Source organism: Thalassophryne amazonica, chromosome 2 (assembly GCF_902500255.1).
Source record: "Thalassophryne amazonica chromosome 2, fThaAma1.1, whole genome shotgun sequence".
NCBI classification, from domain to species: domain Eukaryota; kingdom Metazoa; phylum Chordata; class Actinopteri; order Batrachoidiformes; family Batrachoididae; genus Thalassophryne; species Thalassophryne amazonica.
This window is the reverse complement of record NC_047104.1, coordinates 47,945,338-47,961,405: the sequence shown is the minus strand read 5'-3', so window position 1 is coordinate 47,961,405 and position 16,068 is coordinate 47,945,338. Positions and strand designations below refer to the sequence as shown.

Below are 16,068 nucleotides of genomic sequence, written 5' to 3'. Positions count from 1 at the left end.
TATTTTTAATTAAGGATTGAATATCTCCTATTGATTTAATTTTATTTATAATTTAACAACATCCAGAAACGTTACAAAATTCTGTGTCTTTTTCTTTTATCAACACAGCGAGATGCTGTATTTTGTTACTTTTTAATAATTTTCTCCATAAATTTCCCACTCATGTCCCCAAAAATGGAAATTGTGTCTTTAAGAAAGAAATCATAAACACATCATAATATATTACTTAATTTTCTCTCTTAAACATTAAATTATATTTTTTCCTCTTGCCTTTATGTGAATTGGAAAAATTATGGTACGTAATCAAATTATGTTCAGTGACTTTTGTGATACCTCCATTAAATTACAGATTAGATTTTTTTAAATCAGGTACTGTAATTAGTAGCTTTACTGGATTATATGTTTAATGTAACTGTGCTGTGTCTAACAGACAAACGGGTGATAACTGTCTCAATAACATGTGCAGGTTAATGTTTCAGACGAGCAATGCTCTGCACAGTGTGACGGCCCTGCACCGACAAACTCACAGCAGTCCACTCGGAGCGGATCTGCCACTCACTGCAGATCTTCAGCTGGCAGGTGCTGGCAGTTTCGGGACGCTCCAGGTGCTGGCAGTGACTTGTGTGGACGTTGAGGGTGCGGTTGGCGTAAACCTGGCGACACAAGACCTGACGGTGCTGCATGCCCAGACCACAGGTTTTGGTGCATTCCGACCACTCTCCAATATCCCAGCTGGTCAGAAGAAAATCACAAGGCTCTGTTAGACAGAAGTCGTCCTAACAGCTAAACAAAGATGTTATTTGATATTTGGAATGGCACCGGCAGCCAGGATGCAACATGTTAAGGGACTAGGAAGTTGTGTAAGTTTTCATAGCTTCATAGCACCCGGGGTGGTGGCCAAGCGGTTAGTGTGCTTGGTTTCAGTGCAAAAGGTTCTTGGTTCAAATCCCACCACTGCCTACTTCTCCATGTAATGTGGAGTTGCATCAGGAAGGGCATCCGGTGTAAAACTGGTGCCAAATCAACATGCAGATCCACCATGGATCTGCTGTGGTGATCCTGAGTGAAAAACAAGGGAGCAGCCGAAGGGACTTATTTATTCTTCATAGTGGAGTGGACCAGAGGAGGATTTTCTTTCACTAAAATATCAGATCTATGCTTGCATCTCAGATGTACCTTCTGGCAAATTGTAGTAGAATTTTCAGGTCTTCTTTTTAAGAAAATCCTCCTCTGTCCTACTTCATCATGAAGCTGCATATGTGGGGATACAAAATGCAAAACATGCACTGTGCACAATTTCTTCAATCACAGCCACAGATGCCTTCTTCTGGGTTGTCTGGGTGTCTTGGTGGCTTTCCTCACTCTTCTCTTCTCGCACAGTCAGTCAGTTTTTGAGAACTGTCTACTCCACACAGATTTACCATAGAGTGATACACCTGTGTGATACAATTGTGTTGGTAGAATGGCCCAAGCTAAGGGTCACCCCTTTGAGTCTGATCTGCTTAAGGTTTCTTCCTCAAATCATCAGAGGGAGTTTTTCCTTACCACTGTCGCCTGTGTGCTTGATCTCGGGGTTAGTAAGGTTATACCTTTTTGTGTGAAGTGCCTTGAGGCAACTTTGTTGTGATTTGGCGCTATATAAATGAAATTAATAAAATAAACAAAATAAAATAGAGTGCTATACTGTTGTATTTCTTCACAACTGATGTAAATAAAGTTCAAGACATATTCAGTGACTTGGAAATGTTCATGTATCCATCTCCTGACTTGTCTGAAGAAAACTGGCAATAAAATGGATTATTTATGTGTGTTATACTAAAGGGGTCGATTACTTATGCAATATTTGAAATGGCATAAACATATTAAAATGTGTGAAATGCCAATGGACGCAATACTCTCTCTCTCTCTCTCTCTCTCTCTCTCTCTCTCTCTCTCTCTCTCTATATATATATATATATATATACATATATAGATAAATAGACAGAGATATGAAATACACCCTCTGCGTGCCCCAGTATTCTTAAACATTTATGGCCCTGCATTTCAAGAAAAAACACAATTTAAGAATTTTAAAAGTATATTAGTCATTTCAATGTAACTTTAAATGGCTCATTATCATTGCTACAGATAATTCATGTTTGAGTTGCAGTGGTTCATGCTGTAAATCAAACTGGGATGTTTCCTTTTAAACATCAGCGAGTAATGAAGCTTTTTGTGCACTTCATTGATGTAACCGTCATGCTGGTCAATTTTAACTGGAAGGTTTTAAATGATCATTTTCATCAGAGTAGGATCTCTTACAAGGCGGGGCAGGGCTGCAAGTTGCACGGCTCTTCCTGCGGACTTGGCCTGCTACTGCTGTCACACAAAGTCTCTGATACCTGAGTGTGGCTCAGCCGGTGGACACAGTGAAAGACTGAGTGCCTGAAACCTGGGAAATACACAAAGCATATTTTTACTTTTGAGAAAAAGGCCACATTTTACAACCTGAATTATATGAAAACATTATTAACTGTCAAGCATCTTGAGGACTGTACTCGTCTCTGAAATCCCTTTTGTAATATTTAGTTCAGGAAGAAATGAACAAAAGCAAATTCACAAAAATCCACCATATACTGAAAACAACAGTAAAGTCATACTTGCAACATGCTGTGTAATTGTTGGAATGTTAATGGTACAACAGCATACCAAGAAAAATGGTCACCTAGGTTCATTTTTTTCCTAATGTGGCCAGATGTTAACATACAGTCATCATGGCTGTGAATCTCACCATAGCATGGTGGAAAAACATCCCAGAGCAGGACCAAAAGGCACGGCAGCCGATGTCAAGGGACACAATTTGACTTCATGTACATTTTCATATCTTATACAACTACCATATGAAGTTTAATTGAAATTCAACATGTGAACATACAGCATACGCACACACACACCCTCTCAAATTTTTTGTTTGCCAGGAGTATAATAACAAACAAGCACTCTGGTCAAAGTCTGCAGTGATCAATAATCAAATGTTTTGTGTCGTCTATTCAGTGGTTTGCTCAGAATGTCTCGTTACAAATTTAATTTCCTCACCTTTCCCACAAGAGGCACTACACTCTGTTGCACCACCTAGTTTCCAGTTGTATTCTCTTGCGCGTTTGGGCGGCTGTCTCACTGGTACCTGGTTGTCAGGGAAACTAGGAGGGTACCTGCCACCTCCACCTTCCTGGTGAGTGTTGCTGTGATGGTTGTGGCCATCCTGCCCATTCACAGCATTTCCTACAAAATGACAACAGCTCAAACTGATCACTAAGAGTCACTGGTTGATAAGCCGATACAGAACATAAGAGCCACTGAGAGGTAACATACACGATCCCACATGTAAGCCACTCAAAAAACCCTCAGAAAACAAATTAAATTTATATGTATATATCAGTAGCGGTAGTAGTTGTATCAAGGGTCATGCGTTGTTGTATAAGAAACTAACGACAGCAATGAACAAACCCCTATCTTTAAATGGTGATGAAATTGGCAGAATGGTGGCTTAGTGGTTAGCACTGTTGCCTCACAGCCAGAAGGTCATGGGTTCAATTCCCACCTGTGGCCTTTCTGTGTGGAGTTTGCATGTTCTCCCCGTATTTGCGATGGATGTGCTCCAGTTTCCTCCCACATTTAAAGACATGCAGATTTAGTAAACTGGAAACTTTATAATTGTCCAGGTCTCCCTTGCAAAAGAGATCTCGATCCCAAAGGGACAAACCTGGTTAAAGAAAGGTTAAAAATATCCCAGAGCAGGACCAACATTTAATGTGGTCTTTCCTGCCACATGCCCCAACCCTCCACCAAGTTCCATGAAAATCAGCTATTGTTTTCTTGTTTTGTTTTTTCAGTGATCCTGGTGACAACAAACATCGTGTTGGCGTAGACAATAAAAATGTGGTTGGATGTATGACTGCACAAATGGAGAGAATTACTTATTTACCTTCTGGTCTGTGGTCTGTGTTTGGAGGACTGACTGGTTCCTCAGAAGGGAGAATGTACTCGTAGTGAACTCCGGGGTTTGGCTGCTGGTAGATCATCTGAGAGAAAATAAATAAGGTTCAGTCCATCTGACCCACAAAGGAACAGTTGGAAATCATTTTAGGATATCTACATGTACAAACAATAAAATGAAATATCATCAAATAGTAATGTAGGTATTTTACTCACATAAACATCCAGAATCTCATTTGTGGGTCCCTCAGCCAGAAAGGACTCCCCGGCCGTGCTGCTGATTTCGTTGGGTCGGCGGTAGACGAACATGGTTCCCCCTCCCTCGTATTTCCCCGGCCGGTCAATAGCCCAGTTTCCATTAATGATGGATCGCCCTGACCGGCTTCGCAGAGCTGGAAGAGAGAAAAAAATAACTGCACAATCACACTCATGGCACTGAGCTGAGATGGAAAATATTGCCACAAAGTCTTCAAACTAAATTACTGGAGAATCACTGGGCATAAGAAAAACTAGTTAAAAAAAAACTTGGAAGGTTCGGTGCTCAAAAAAGTATTGAACTAATTGCTCTCGTGTGTTTTCAATGTAATGTTATTTTTTTATTAATGTGACAAAATGTTTGTGTTGGCAAATCTTCCATGTAAAATCCTGTAACAAAAATCCCGCAAGATGTTTTCCATCGATTCCATGGATTAAGTACGAGGAGTCGCTGGACAAGCATAACAAATGTAACATTACACAGGCTTGTAAAAGAGTGTTTGGGCAGCTAAAAGCACATTAGAGAGGCATAGTGAAGAACAGAAGCCGACTGAAGAAAGATCACAGCAGTAGAAGGATGTAGTACATTACTCGTACCCTCATGTCATCTCTTAGTTTACTACCCAAGTGAGATCAAATGCCTGATGGAAAACTGTTACAACCTGCGATTAAGCCTAATTATATATAAAAAAAAAATGAATGCAGCCTGGGAAAACATAAGCGTCCGATTAGCAATGATTTTAAGGCCCATTATTTCCACTCCATGGATCGTTTCAATGCTACAAACATCCATTTGGTCAAATACTGGGTATTTAACAGAACATCATAAAAATAAATAAATAAATAAAAAAAAACAGACATTAACCCATTTCAATGACAACTAACACAGAGGAATACCTTGAGCCAATGAAGAGCTGATTACTGCATTTTCACACGAGTGTATGCCACATTTAGTTTTGAAACATGTATTTCACAAGAAATCATGTAAGAAAAAAAAAACATTTTGTAACAATCTGGGAAGACTATTCAGTCCCACATTAGCTTAAAGAACATAGACCGAAGGCTGTTTCTTGTTTCCACTCTACTGTGCTGAAAACACACTGAACTGTGATTTTTGTCTACTGTATGTTACACACCCCTACTTCTCAACATGTTACTTCAGAATACAAGTTGCAGGACCACCCAAACTAGTTAAAAAAAAGACTAAGTCTGGAAGATTTTGATTTGATGCAGATCTGGATCAAGGGGTAAAACTGGCAGTCAAATCCATTTTCAAAGGTAATGTGGTATTATTTAGGGTAACTAGAGAAATAACAAATAACTGTAATATCATAATCCAGCTGAGTAGTAAAGTACTTAAGCAGAAGTAACTAGGAAACAACATACTGTAACTGTAACTAAGTGATTTAAAGTACCTTGGGATATTTTTGGTACAGTAGCTGAGTATCTGTAGCTGAGTAATTTGAAAACCCTATGATCTGATCTGATAAGACCTTTTGCCTTCACACACAGTGAGAATAAGTACAACTCAGGGCGACTCACGGTGAAACAGCTCATACGAGCCCACCACGAAAACATTGCGCTGACAGGCAGGCGTGCATGATCTCGGTGTGATGGTTCGTGCACGCGACAGTGTCTTTCGAGCTGCAGCTGCTCACACTGTGTTCCATGGGCAGCCCAGTCTCATGTTTTTTTTTTTTTTCGTGACAGGGCTTTTTTTTAACTCACTATTACTAATCCTACTCCTACCCCAACCCTAACCTTAACCATAACCTAACCCTACTCCTTCCCCCAACCCTAACCATAACCACCCCGACCCCACCCCCCCCCCCCACCCCCCCGCTTCACTTTTAATTTCGTGCAGCCATCACGGAATGAATTAGAATGAATTCATGCTGCCGTGATGAAAATGAGGCGCTTTTCATCACAATATCACGAACCAATAGATTAATGTATATTTTGTGCTGCTGAATCATGACTTGCCGTGAGACTGGGTTGTCCATGGGACAAGGTGCACCACATCACGCTGCTGTTGTGGAACAAATTTTTAAAAAAAGCTGGTACGTGTGGAACCACATCGTGCCGCTGCTGTGTAATAAATAAAAAATAAAACCAGCTGGTACGTGTGGAACCACATCACGCCACTGCTGTGGAAAAAAATAAGTGCCACCCATGAGATTCGTACCTGCACTTTACTGATTGCCAACCCAAAACTTTACCACTGAGCTACCATCGCTGGCCTATAAACAGTGCGGGAAAATGCCTGAAATCAACAAAGAGATGGACATATTTAAAAAATAAAATAAAACTACATACCATAAAAAACACAGCATTTCATTGAATCCCTCTTATCAAGTATGATCCGTCTGTTCCTCTGTAGATGACCCATGGTCACAGACGCACAGTCATGAAATGACATGAATGAGAAGCAGGGCATTCTGATCATGTCCACATCTGCTGGTGCCATGTCCAGCTGGCCCCACGCGTATGTCCTGCCCGACATGCGCGTTTTGTGGATGGCGCACCGCAGGACTGACACCACGTCATATGGAACAGAGCTCACGTGGGTGACATGACAGTCAGATCGCCCGCTGCATGTTATGATCTGATGGCCCATTTCAACCTGGGAGCAGCCCGTCAATGTGCATGCCATGCGCGCACTCGCTCACTGCAGCCTGTTGCCACAGCGATATATGTTTTTATTTATGTCCACTGTGAGGACAGCAAGCAGACACGCGCGTCACAGTGGGCAGTTGTTAGTCCATGTCCGTCCAAACACAGTACGTGTTGTCCAGCTGTGACGTCCAAATCCACAGCTCCTCACAGCTGCTTCTGTTGGCGGCCACACCCCCTGTCAATTTAGCGCACACACCAACTGTGTGTGTTTGCAAAGCCACACTCGTGGAGGACTTAGGCAAATTTCACATCCAGCCCGACAGGGATTGTCTGCAGACTGTTATCGTGCCAAGAGTGCGACTGGCCACACATATTCTAAGTGCCATGCAAGCGGTGTTAGATGTTTGTGCGTGTCACCAGGAATTTGGCCGACACCTGCTGCGAGAGTGTTCAGTGGGTTTGTATAGCGCACACACTGTCTTTCAGCCGCTGGTGTGTACAAATAATTGTAGCAACAGGTGTATGAGGCGTTGGATGCAGCTACGATTTTACACGTTTTGCATACGATTCCTGCTTCATGCGCACTTAATGCACAATTTGACCAAATTCACACTATGTGTAAAGGGGCTCTAGGGAAAAACTAATTTCCAGATTATGACTTCAAGATCAACAATCAGGAATGACCAGGATCAAATAGTGATCAGCATCAAAGTTGAGTGATCATGAGCAAATGTAGCCTTCTAGTTTATGCGGAATCTGATACTAACTCGACTCGGTGCCAGTGACTGTTGTGCACATTAGTTTTTTTTTATATTTTTATTTTTTAGAAATTTTCAAATAATTTTACACAAAAAACAGTATTGTCCTTAAGTATCTTCCATATACAAAAATTACAAGTTACATAATCAAACAAACTCGGGCCTTCGTAGCACAATATAAACCTTCCATTTAGCCCATATTTTTTCAAATTTATCTCCCTCAAGTCTGTTAGACATTGTAATTCTTTCCATTATAAAAATTGAATAGACCAGGTTGTGCCAATCATCAGTTGTTGGGGAATCAGGCTTTAGCCACTTTTTAGTGATAGATTTACGTGCTGCTAAACTTAAAATTCCAAATAGGCGTTTCACATTAGCATTGGTGTCCACAGAGTTCAAAAAGCCAAACAATAACTCATCCCAGTTTAAGTATGATGGTAAATTTAACATTGTACTCAGTTCAGACTGAACATTAATCCAAAAATTTTGTATCAAGGGGCATGACCAAAACAAATGAAAGTGGTTTGCTGTTTGAGTCCCACAGTTCCTCCAGCAATCGGACTGACCTGAATAATGAGAACTTTGAGCAGGTGTAATAAAATATCTGCTAAGACATTTCCAGCCAAAACTTCTCCAGGAATTTGAATCTGTGATCTTCCACTGGAAGGTAGTATATTTTAACCAGCTTTCATTAGACATGATTGAATTGGACTCCATTTCCCATTTTTGTTTAATGTATTCTGTGTTTAAGTTTTTGATGTCCTGAAAATCCTTGTAAATTCTTGATATCAATTTAAGGCCAGAATCACCTTGATATGCTTTGATAAATATCCTTAAAATTGGTATTTCAAATACATTGCTGTCTTTTGGTAAAAAGCCCATGATATGGTGACGAATTTGTAAAAATCGAAAGAAATCCTTGTTCATCAATTCGAATTGTCTTTGTAATGATTGAAAGTCCCCCATAGTTTCTTTCAAGAAGTATGTACAAAATGAAGTTAGGCCCCGCCTTGCCCAGGCCTCATACGTCTTATCCATTGTATTTGGTGCAAAGTCTAAATCATTGGGAGCCCACCGTAATATTCTGACTTGTTCATAAAGATTATATTTTTTAATGAAATGCAACCATAATTTCAGTGGTAAGTTAATCCACTGATTATTTTGTTGAATTTGTTGTTTGACAAGTCTTTTATCTCCCAGTATGGCTTGAATTGGAAATTTCTCTGAAATTTTAGTTTCTACTTGCTTCCACCTGGCTTCATAATCTGTGTTGCACCAACACACCAATGTTCTAAATTGGGCTGACATATAATAATCCTTGAAACATGGCAAGGGAAGGCCTCCCCTCCCTTTGACCAATTGAAGGGTCTTCAATCTCAATCTTGGCCTTTTCCCCTACCAAATAAACTTGGAGATTAATTTATCCCATTTATTGAACTGCTCATCACTAATTGGAATTGGGAGTGACTGAAATAAAAACAACATCCTGGGTAAAATGTTCATTTTGACTGCATCCACTCTTGATTCAGAATTGAATATTGGTAGCAGATCCCATCTTTTTATATCACTTTTAATCTTCTGACACAAAGGAGTTAGATTAATTTCATACAGTTTATATAAATCTTTTGGAATGTTTACTCCAAGATATTCTATATGCTCCAAATTCCAATTTGTTTGAATCTTGGAAGTCAGTATTTGAGATGGTTTATAATTGAAACTCAGTATTTGCGTTTTAGAAATATTCAATTTATACCCAGATACTGAACTAAAAGTGTCTAAGTAGGAAAGAAGGCTAGGAAGAGATGTGTCAGGGTTTGTCAAATAAATCAACACGTCATCTGCAAATAACGAAATCTTGTGTTCTTGGCCACACATGTGCACCCCAGTTATATTAGTGTTTTGGCTGATACCCTGACTCAAAGCTTCAATAAAAATGGCAAAATGGCAGCCCTGTCTATTTCCTCTCTCCAGATTAAATGATTTGGAAAGGGCTCCATTTAATTTAATTCTTGCTTCTGGATATTTATATAGTGTTTGTATTATTTTTATAAATGACTGGTGGAATTGAAATTTTTCTAAGACTTTATAAAAAAATTCCCAATTAACCCGATCGAATGCCTTTTCGGCATCAAGGCTCAACATCAACATTTTATCCTGCTTTCTAGCTACATGATCAATTATATGTAGCGTTCGGCGAATGTTATCTTGTGTCTGTCTCTTTTTAATAAAGCCAGTCTGATCTAAACTTATAATTTGAGGTAAGATATTTTCTAGTCTTTTGGCAATTATATGTGTAAATAGTTTATAATCTTGATTGAGCACGCTTATGGGCCAGTAGCTGGCACATTCAGTTCTATCTTTTCCCTCCTTTGGTATCAGTGAGATAGTTGCTTCATCCCAAGATGGAGGCATTAATCCAAATTTTAATACATGGTTAAATGTGGCTGTCAATATAGGAACAATAAGGTCTGTTGTGCACATTAGTAAGTCCTTTTGACTTCTCCTTTTTTGCTTGGAGTCACAACAGCAGATCTGATATGGTCTGCATTCTGATTTCACACTGAATGCCCTTTCTGACTCAATGCCAGATTACACAGAGAATGGGTGTTCTTGAACCAGGAACCTTCTGTTTTGACAGCAAGTGCACTAACAACTTGACCACCATGCTGACCAGTGTTAAACTCATCAGACACCACAGATACACTGCTCTATACTTGAGACCAGGTTTTTGCTGGTCTACTGTGCAAATGTCTGACTGTCAGACTCATGGAGTCTGACAGTCAGACACACGGGGCACCACATGCCATTTTCAGATGGAACATGGCCTTGGGCACGCGCGGGTGCATGAGTGCTCGTGATTTAGCAGATGTGGGTGCTGAGTGTGAAAACCACAACTACTTCTGGTGGAAACTAACAATAAGACTTAAGTTGCACTGTGCACTGCTTCATAATGGCTGGACGGTGGCGTCCATCGATGGCTTTGCTTTTTGATGGGTCAAATGCAGTTGGCTCAGACTGTTCCACGCTGGACTTTGTAGTAATTTGTTCTTATTCATAGTTGTGATAACATAAAATCTTTGAGTAGAATTTTGCTTCAAACTGTTTGCTCCCTCCACTGATGTTTACTGCTGTATTTTATGCAGATGAGGTTGCATGGACACACAAGTGTCAATATTAGTTTACATGCTGCAGAAGAGTGAAAGGGCTCTTTGTCCAGGTATCAACTTCCCCTTATGACACACGCAAGCTGCTTTTCAAAACAGGAACATGACCACATCAGACATGTTACCATTCAATTTATTTTAAGGACCAAATTGTTTAAATGCAGAGGTCAGAAAAAGCAGGCAATACTTTACTTTTTTCTCTCTTACAAATTCTTGCTGCAGCTTGAGAGTTGAGATCCACTAATGAATGCATGTTTTTGCACTTCCCAGAGGGGAAACTGGAGTCATTCCCTTCTTTCCTCCAGTCCTGCTGCTGACCCGGGCCACGGCTCTCAATAAACCACATCTAACATTCCAACAGTCACCCACTACTGTGCTGTGCCGCTGTAAAGACACTGATGATAACTGGAGTGAGTTTCACCAGAAGCTGAAATGAAAAATGAGCGGCAACACTCAAAATCCATAAAGGCATCTGCCCCGCTGCCCCCTCTGCCTTTTAATCAGACAGTCTAATTAATTTTACAAGCAGCTGCTGCTTGAAAGCCACACAGCTGGACCTATGACAATAAATGCTTCAGTGGATCAAACGGCGCATTTTTAATTTAATACGCTGTTCTACAATGTTATGGGCTTTTTCATTGGTATCATGGATTTAACCTATGATACAATATAACTGTGATAGACGGGGTAAGCAATGAAATCATAAACTTGTCAAAAGACAATCGTGATTTGAAAATGTTCACGTTTCCAACCATCAACCAGAGGTGGGACAAAGTCACTGTCATGTCATTCTCAAGTCATCAATCTGCAAGTCCCACAACAAGTCTCAAGTTAGCTTGCAAACAACTGGGGGTCATTATGACTTGAGACTTGACTTGGGACTTGCAGATTCATGACTTGAGAGTTACTTGATGGCGACTTCGTCCCACCTCTGCCATCAACTGCTGTCTAAAGATTATTTCCTGTAAATCCATCAGTGGGCTGCAGCGACTGTGTTTAGTCTACACTTTGTGTCTATTTTGTTATTTACATACTGTATTAAAGCATTTTGTTAGTGTTCAATAATTTTGGACATTTTAGCTAGATATTAAACAAAAATGGTTCATTTGCATTCATTTCTAAACATACTTTAATTCCTGTGCTCAAAACACAGGTGTGCCAATCATTCAGACCAGGACTGTTGTGATCATAGGACACTACGATTGTTGAGTCTAGGGCACTGGGACCAGTTGTGGGTGCATGGCTCTGTGTTTAAGGCCTTTAAGCAATAGCAGTAACATTTAACACCTCAAAGCACAAACAGACGCTCATTAGCAAACACGCTGTGAAATCTCAGTGTCACCTACTGGTGTGGGACACTTTGTCAGGTTATATTCTCACCTAAATAGTTGCGACTCTTCACCATCTCTGTGATGTTGATCTTGGTGGCGCCCTCTGGGATCTCCACTATCTTGTGGTAGCCGATCTTGGACAAGCTGTGTTTGAACACACCAGAGACAAGCTTGCAGGTGGTGTTATCACCTCCACACACACCACACCTGTCCACCACCTTTCCCGATCCGAGGTAGTCATCGCAACCAAGACTCTGGCAGGGAGAGAGGAACACGGAGGCCAAATGAGGAGGTGCAGCTATAAAACATTTGTGTGTGTGGGTGCTTTAAAAGTGCTCGTTAAATAGCTGTTTCACATTTATTGGACATGTCCAGTGGGTGGAATACTCTGGTCAAATAAATAGGTAATTAGCCCAAAGAATCCATATTTAACCAGCAAGTCAACCACACACACACACACAGACAAACAGACAGACACACACACACACACACACACGCACACACGTTATTTCTTTCTACAAAGCATTTTTTTTACTTTGAACTGATCCCCAGAACTTTCCTCTGAATTCTCTGGGGTGGGAGTTTTGTGTGTCACATTGGCCGCACCAACATACAAAAATGTTGGCATGGTAAAAAATAGAGCAGTTAACATCAGGAGTCCATAAAACCAGTCAAACTAGCAATAAAAGCAACTTGCTGTGGGAGCCAAAGCTGTATCTATAGGGCTACTGTAGGCTCAGCTACAGACTAACATCAGTTGGTGGGAAACATTAAATCATTTACATCAGTAAGCAGCATTGTTTGGTTTTCAAAACAACCCCTGGCAAAAATTATGGAATCACCGGCCTCGGAGGATGTTCATTCAGTTGTTTAATTTTGTAGAAAAAAAGCAGATCACAGACATGACACAAAACTAAAAGTCATTTCAAATGGCAACTTTCTGGCTTTAAGAAACACTATAAGAAATCAGGAAAAAAAATTGTGGCAGTCAGTAACGGTTACTTTTTTAGACTAAGCAGAGGGAAAAAAATATGGAATAACTCAATTCTGAGGAAAAAAATTATGGAATCATGAAAAACAAAAGAACGCTCCAACACATCACTAGTATTTTGTTGCACCACCTCTGGCTTTTATAACAGCTTGCACTCTCTGATTGCTGTTGCCAGATCAGCTTTGCAGGTTGGAGCCTTGTCAGAGACCATTTTCTTCAACTTCCACCAAAGTCCAAAATATCAACGTAAACTTGTGCATTGATTGATGATGTAATGACAGCCATCTCCCCAGTGTGTTTACCTGACATGCAGCCCCATATCATCAATGACTGTGGAAATTTACATGTTCTCTTCAGGCAGTCATCTTTATAAATCTCACTGGAACGGCACCAAACAAAAGTTCCAGCATCATCACCTTGCCCAATGCAGAGTCGAGATTCATCACTGAATATGACTTTCATCCAGTCATCCACAGTCCACGATTGCTTTCCCTTAGCCCATTGTAACCTTGTTTTTTTCTGTTTAGGTGTTAATGATGGCTTTCGTTTAGCTTTTCTGTATGTAAATCCCATTTCCTTTAGGCAGTTTCTTACAGTTCGGTCACAGACATTGACTCCAGTTTCCTCCCATTCGTTCCTAATTTGTTTTGTTGTGCATTTTCAATTTTTGAGACATATTGCTTTAAGTTTTCTGTCTTGACGCTTTGATGTCTTCCTTGGTCTACCAGTATGTTTGCCTTTAACAACCTTCCCATGTTGTTTGTATTTGGTCCAGAGTTTAGACACAGCTGACTGTGAACAACCAACATATTTTGCAACATTGCGTGATGATTTACCCTCTTTTAAGAGTTTGATAATCCTCTCCTTTGTTTCAATTGACATCTCTCGTGTTGGAGCCATGATTCCCATCTAACTTTCTGCGGAAGTACTTGGGCAAAGTCTCAATGATGCTAGTGAGTGTTGTACTTTAAATCACTGTACAGGACGTAAGCTTGCGGTTAATGCCTTTGTGTTGTCACAGAAACAAAACCTATGTACAACACCTTTTTTATGAAAAAGCTCAGATAAAGCATTCTGCACCTCCATGACATGGCTTTTCCACCAAACACTATAAGCCCATCATTGTGATCCAAACTTAAGTTTATGGAAATGGATGTAGCAGAGTCAACAAACAACTCTCAAGTATCCATGAAATAGTGGAGTGACAAAGTTTTATGTTACAAGATGTTAAGCACAAAAAGGCCATCTTAGACAAAATGCCAACAGTCAGAAAAGCTTCATGTGACACTTCCAAGAGACTGAACAGCAAGCGTGTCAGTATGTGTTTGAAAAAGAAAAGAGGCCCATAAAAATGCTTTAATTAGCTTTATTTTTAAATAAAACAATTTACATTATAAATATAAAAAGAACATTTGGTCCACAGAACATCTTTTTCCTAAAATAATATTCAGACTGATGGGGGGGGTCATCTTATAATTAGGCTTGTGATACTGTACAATGGAACAATAAGATATTCTTCCACCCATTTGGCTATAAATTACCTTTGCATCCTGATCACATTACCTCAATCCTACCCCAGCAGTCAGTGAAGGTAAAAAAAAACAAATTGCTGCTTATTGTGGTTATATCCATTATCCATGTGATTAACTGTTCTAGAGCAGTGGTACATTAACTGCCAGCCAGTGGAAAGATGGACAGTGAGATGGAGAAATGGGAAGAAGGTAAAGGGCAGTGAAGAAAAAAGGAGCGATACACAGGAGGGAAAAATTGTGACCAGGCTTGGCCTAAGGCATCTGGGGTGAATTCAAGAGGAGAATTTTTCTCTCCAACCCACAACGGCTCATTCTGCACTTGGCCAAAACAAATACAGAGCTTCCTTCCACACAGAATTTTAAAAAATGGTGAGTGAACTGCAAAGCAAAAAGCAAAAGGAAAAAAAAAAAAGATTTACGCTTCCATGGTCATTGTGGAGTTACAGAGCACCCAGCAAGAATCAGGATAAAACACAGACAACAACATCATGACATGAGGACTCTAGAGGCCACACCAGTCCTCTGACACAAATCATGGTTTCACAATGTAGCATTCCACACCACTAATGTTGTGCTGTAATGAAAAGTACCACACAAAAACACACTGAGTGGAATTTTGACTTGTGGCAGTTCAATGATGAAAAAACAAAAAATGCTGATTGCTCCGGGCAGCCAGGGAACACTCAGTGATGCGAATACCATGAATAGTTTCTGTGTCTCAATTTTCGCTTAAAATCCCTTAAACTTAAAACAACACAATCATCACAGCCACATTGCATGACTAAAAAAGGGGAACTCCTCCTGTAACAAAAGAGGCTTTAAAGTAGAAGGATGATATCTATGGCTATTTGGATGGAAATGTATTCTGAGGGCGTATATCTGTGCCTGGGAAATAACAGCCGGTCATGATATGATCCAGCAACCAGCAGAGGATGACTTCCAACTTTTTAACTCAGGTCTGTGGGTCAGGGCATCATTTTTTAGGCACACTGATGAAAATAAATAAACAAATAAATAAAAATGTAGTTCATTACTGTCTTTTCATCAGATTGCAAAGGCATGGCTGCAGAGGATAAGGGTATGGGTATGCTAGAGTCCCTTTATACAGAGAGTAGCGACAACTGAGAACACGGCGCCATTTTGGGGCCAACTGTGCTGAACTACTGAATAAACCTTTTATGTTTTCAATGTTTTTTTTAATCAGTTAACCACATACAGCAACAGATCCAGGTACAGGTGCTATCAAAATAAATATATAAATAGTTAACCTACCAAATTTACATGAATTTATAATTTATGATGATTTATTTAATTAATTTAAAGCCTGATTTACATTTCTGCAGCTCTGCAACTCCATGTCATGCAATGACATGCGTGATATTTTTAAAATTCTCTGTCGCTGGATTATGCTTTATTCTGGATTACTTTGACCCTCAACAAGCTTTT

The 16,068-nt window shown here is 40.0% G+C and overlaps 1 protein-coding gene across 3 annotated transcripts in view; it reads right to left on the bottom strand.

Moving 5' to 3' along the window:
- The window catches only part of adamtsl7 (ADAMTS-like 7), a 149,650-nt gene that overhangs the window by 20,839 nt on the left and 112,743 nt on the right, over positions 1-16,068 (bottom strand). For all 3 annotated transcript variants that reach the window (XM_034185762.1, XM_034185772.1, XM_034185766.1), the window contains 6 exons: positions 12,149-12,353; positions 4,192-4,367; positions 3,965-4,061; positions 3,076-3,261; positions 2,302-2,431; positions 528-732 (listed from right to left, as the gene is read on the bottom strand). In XM_034185762.1, the coding sequence (XP_034041653.1) occupies positions 528-732; positions 2,302-2,431; positions 3,076-3,261; positions 3,965-4,061; positions 4,192-4,367; positions 12,149-12,353 (999 nt within the window). The remainder of the gene's footprint in view (positions 1-527; positions 733-2,301; positions 2,432-3,075; positions 3,262-3,964; positions 4,062-4,191; positions 4,368-12,148; positions 12,354-16,068) is intronic.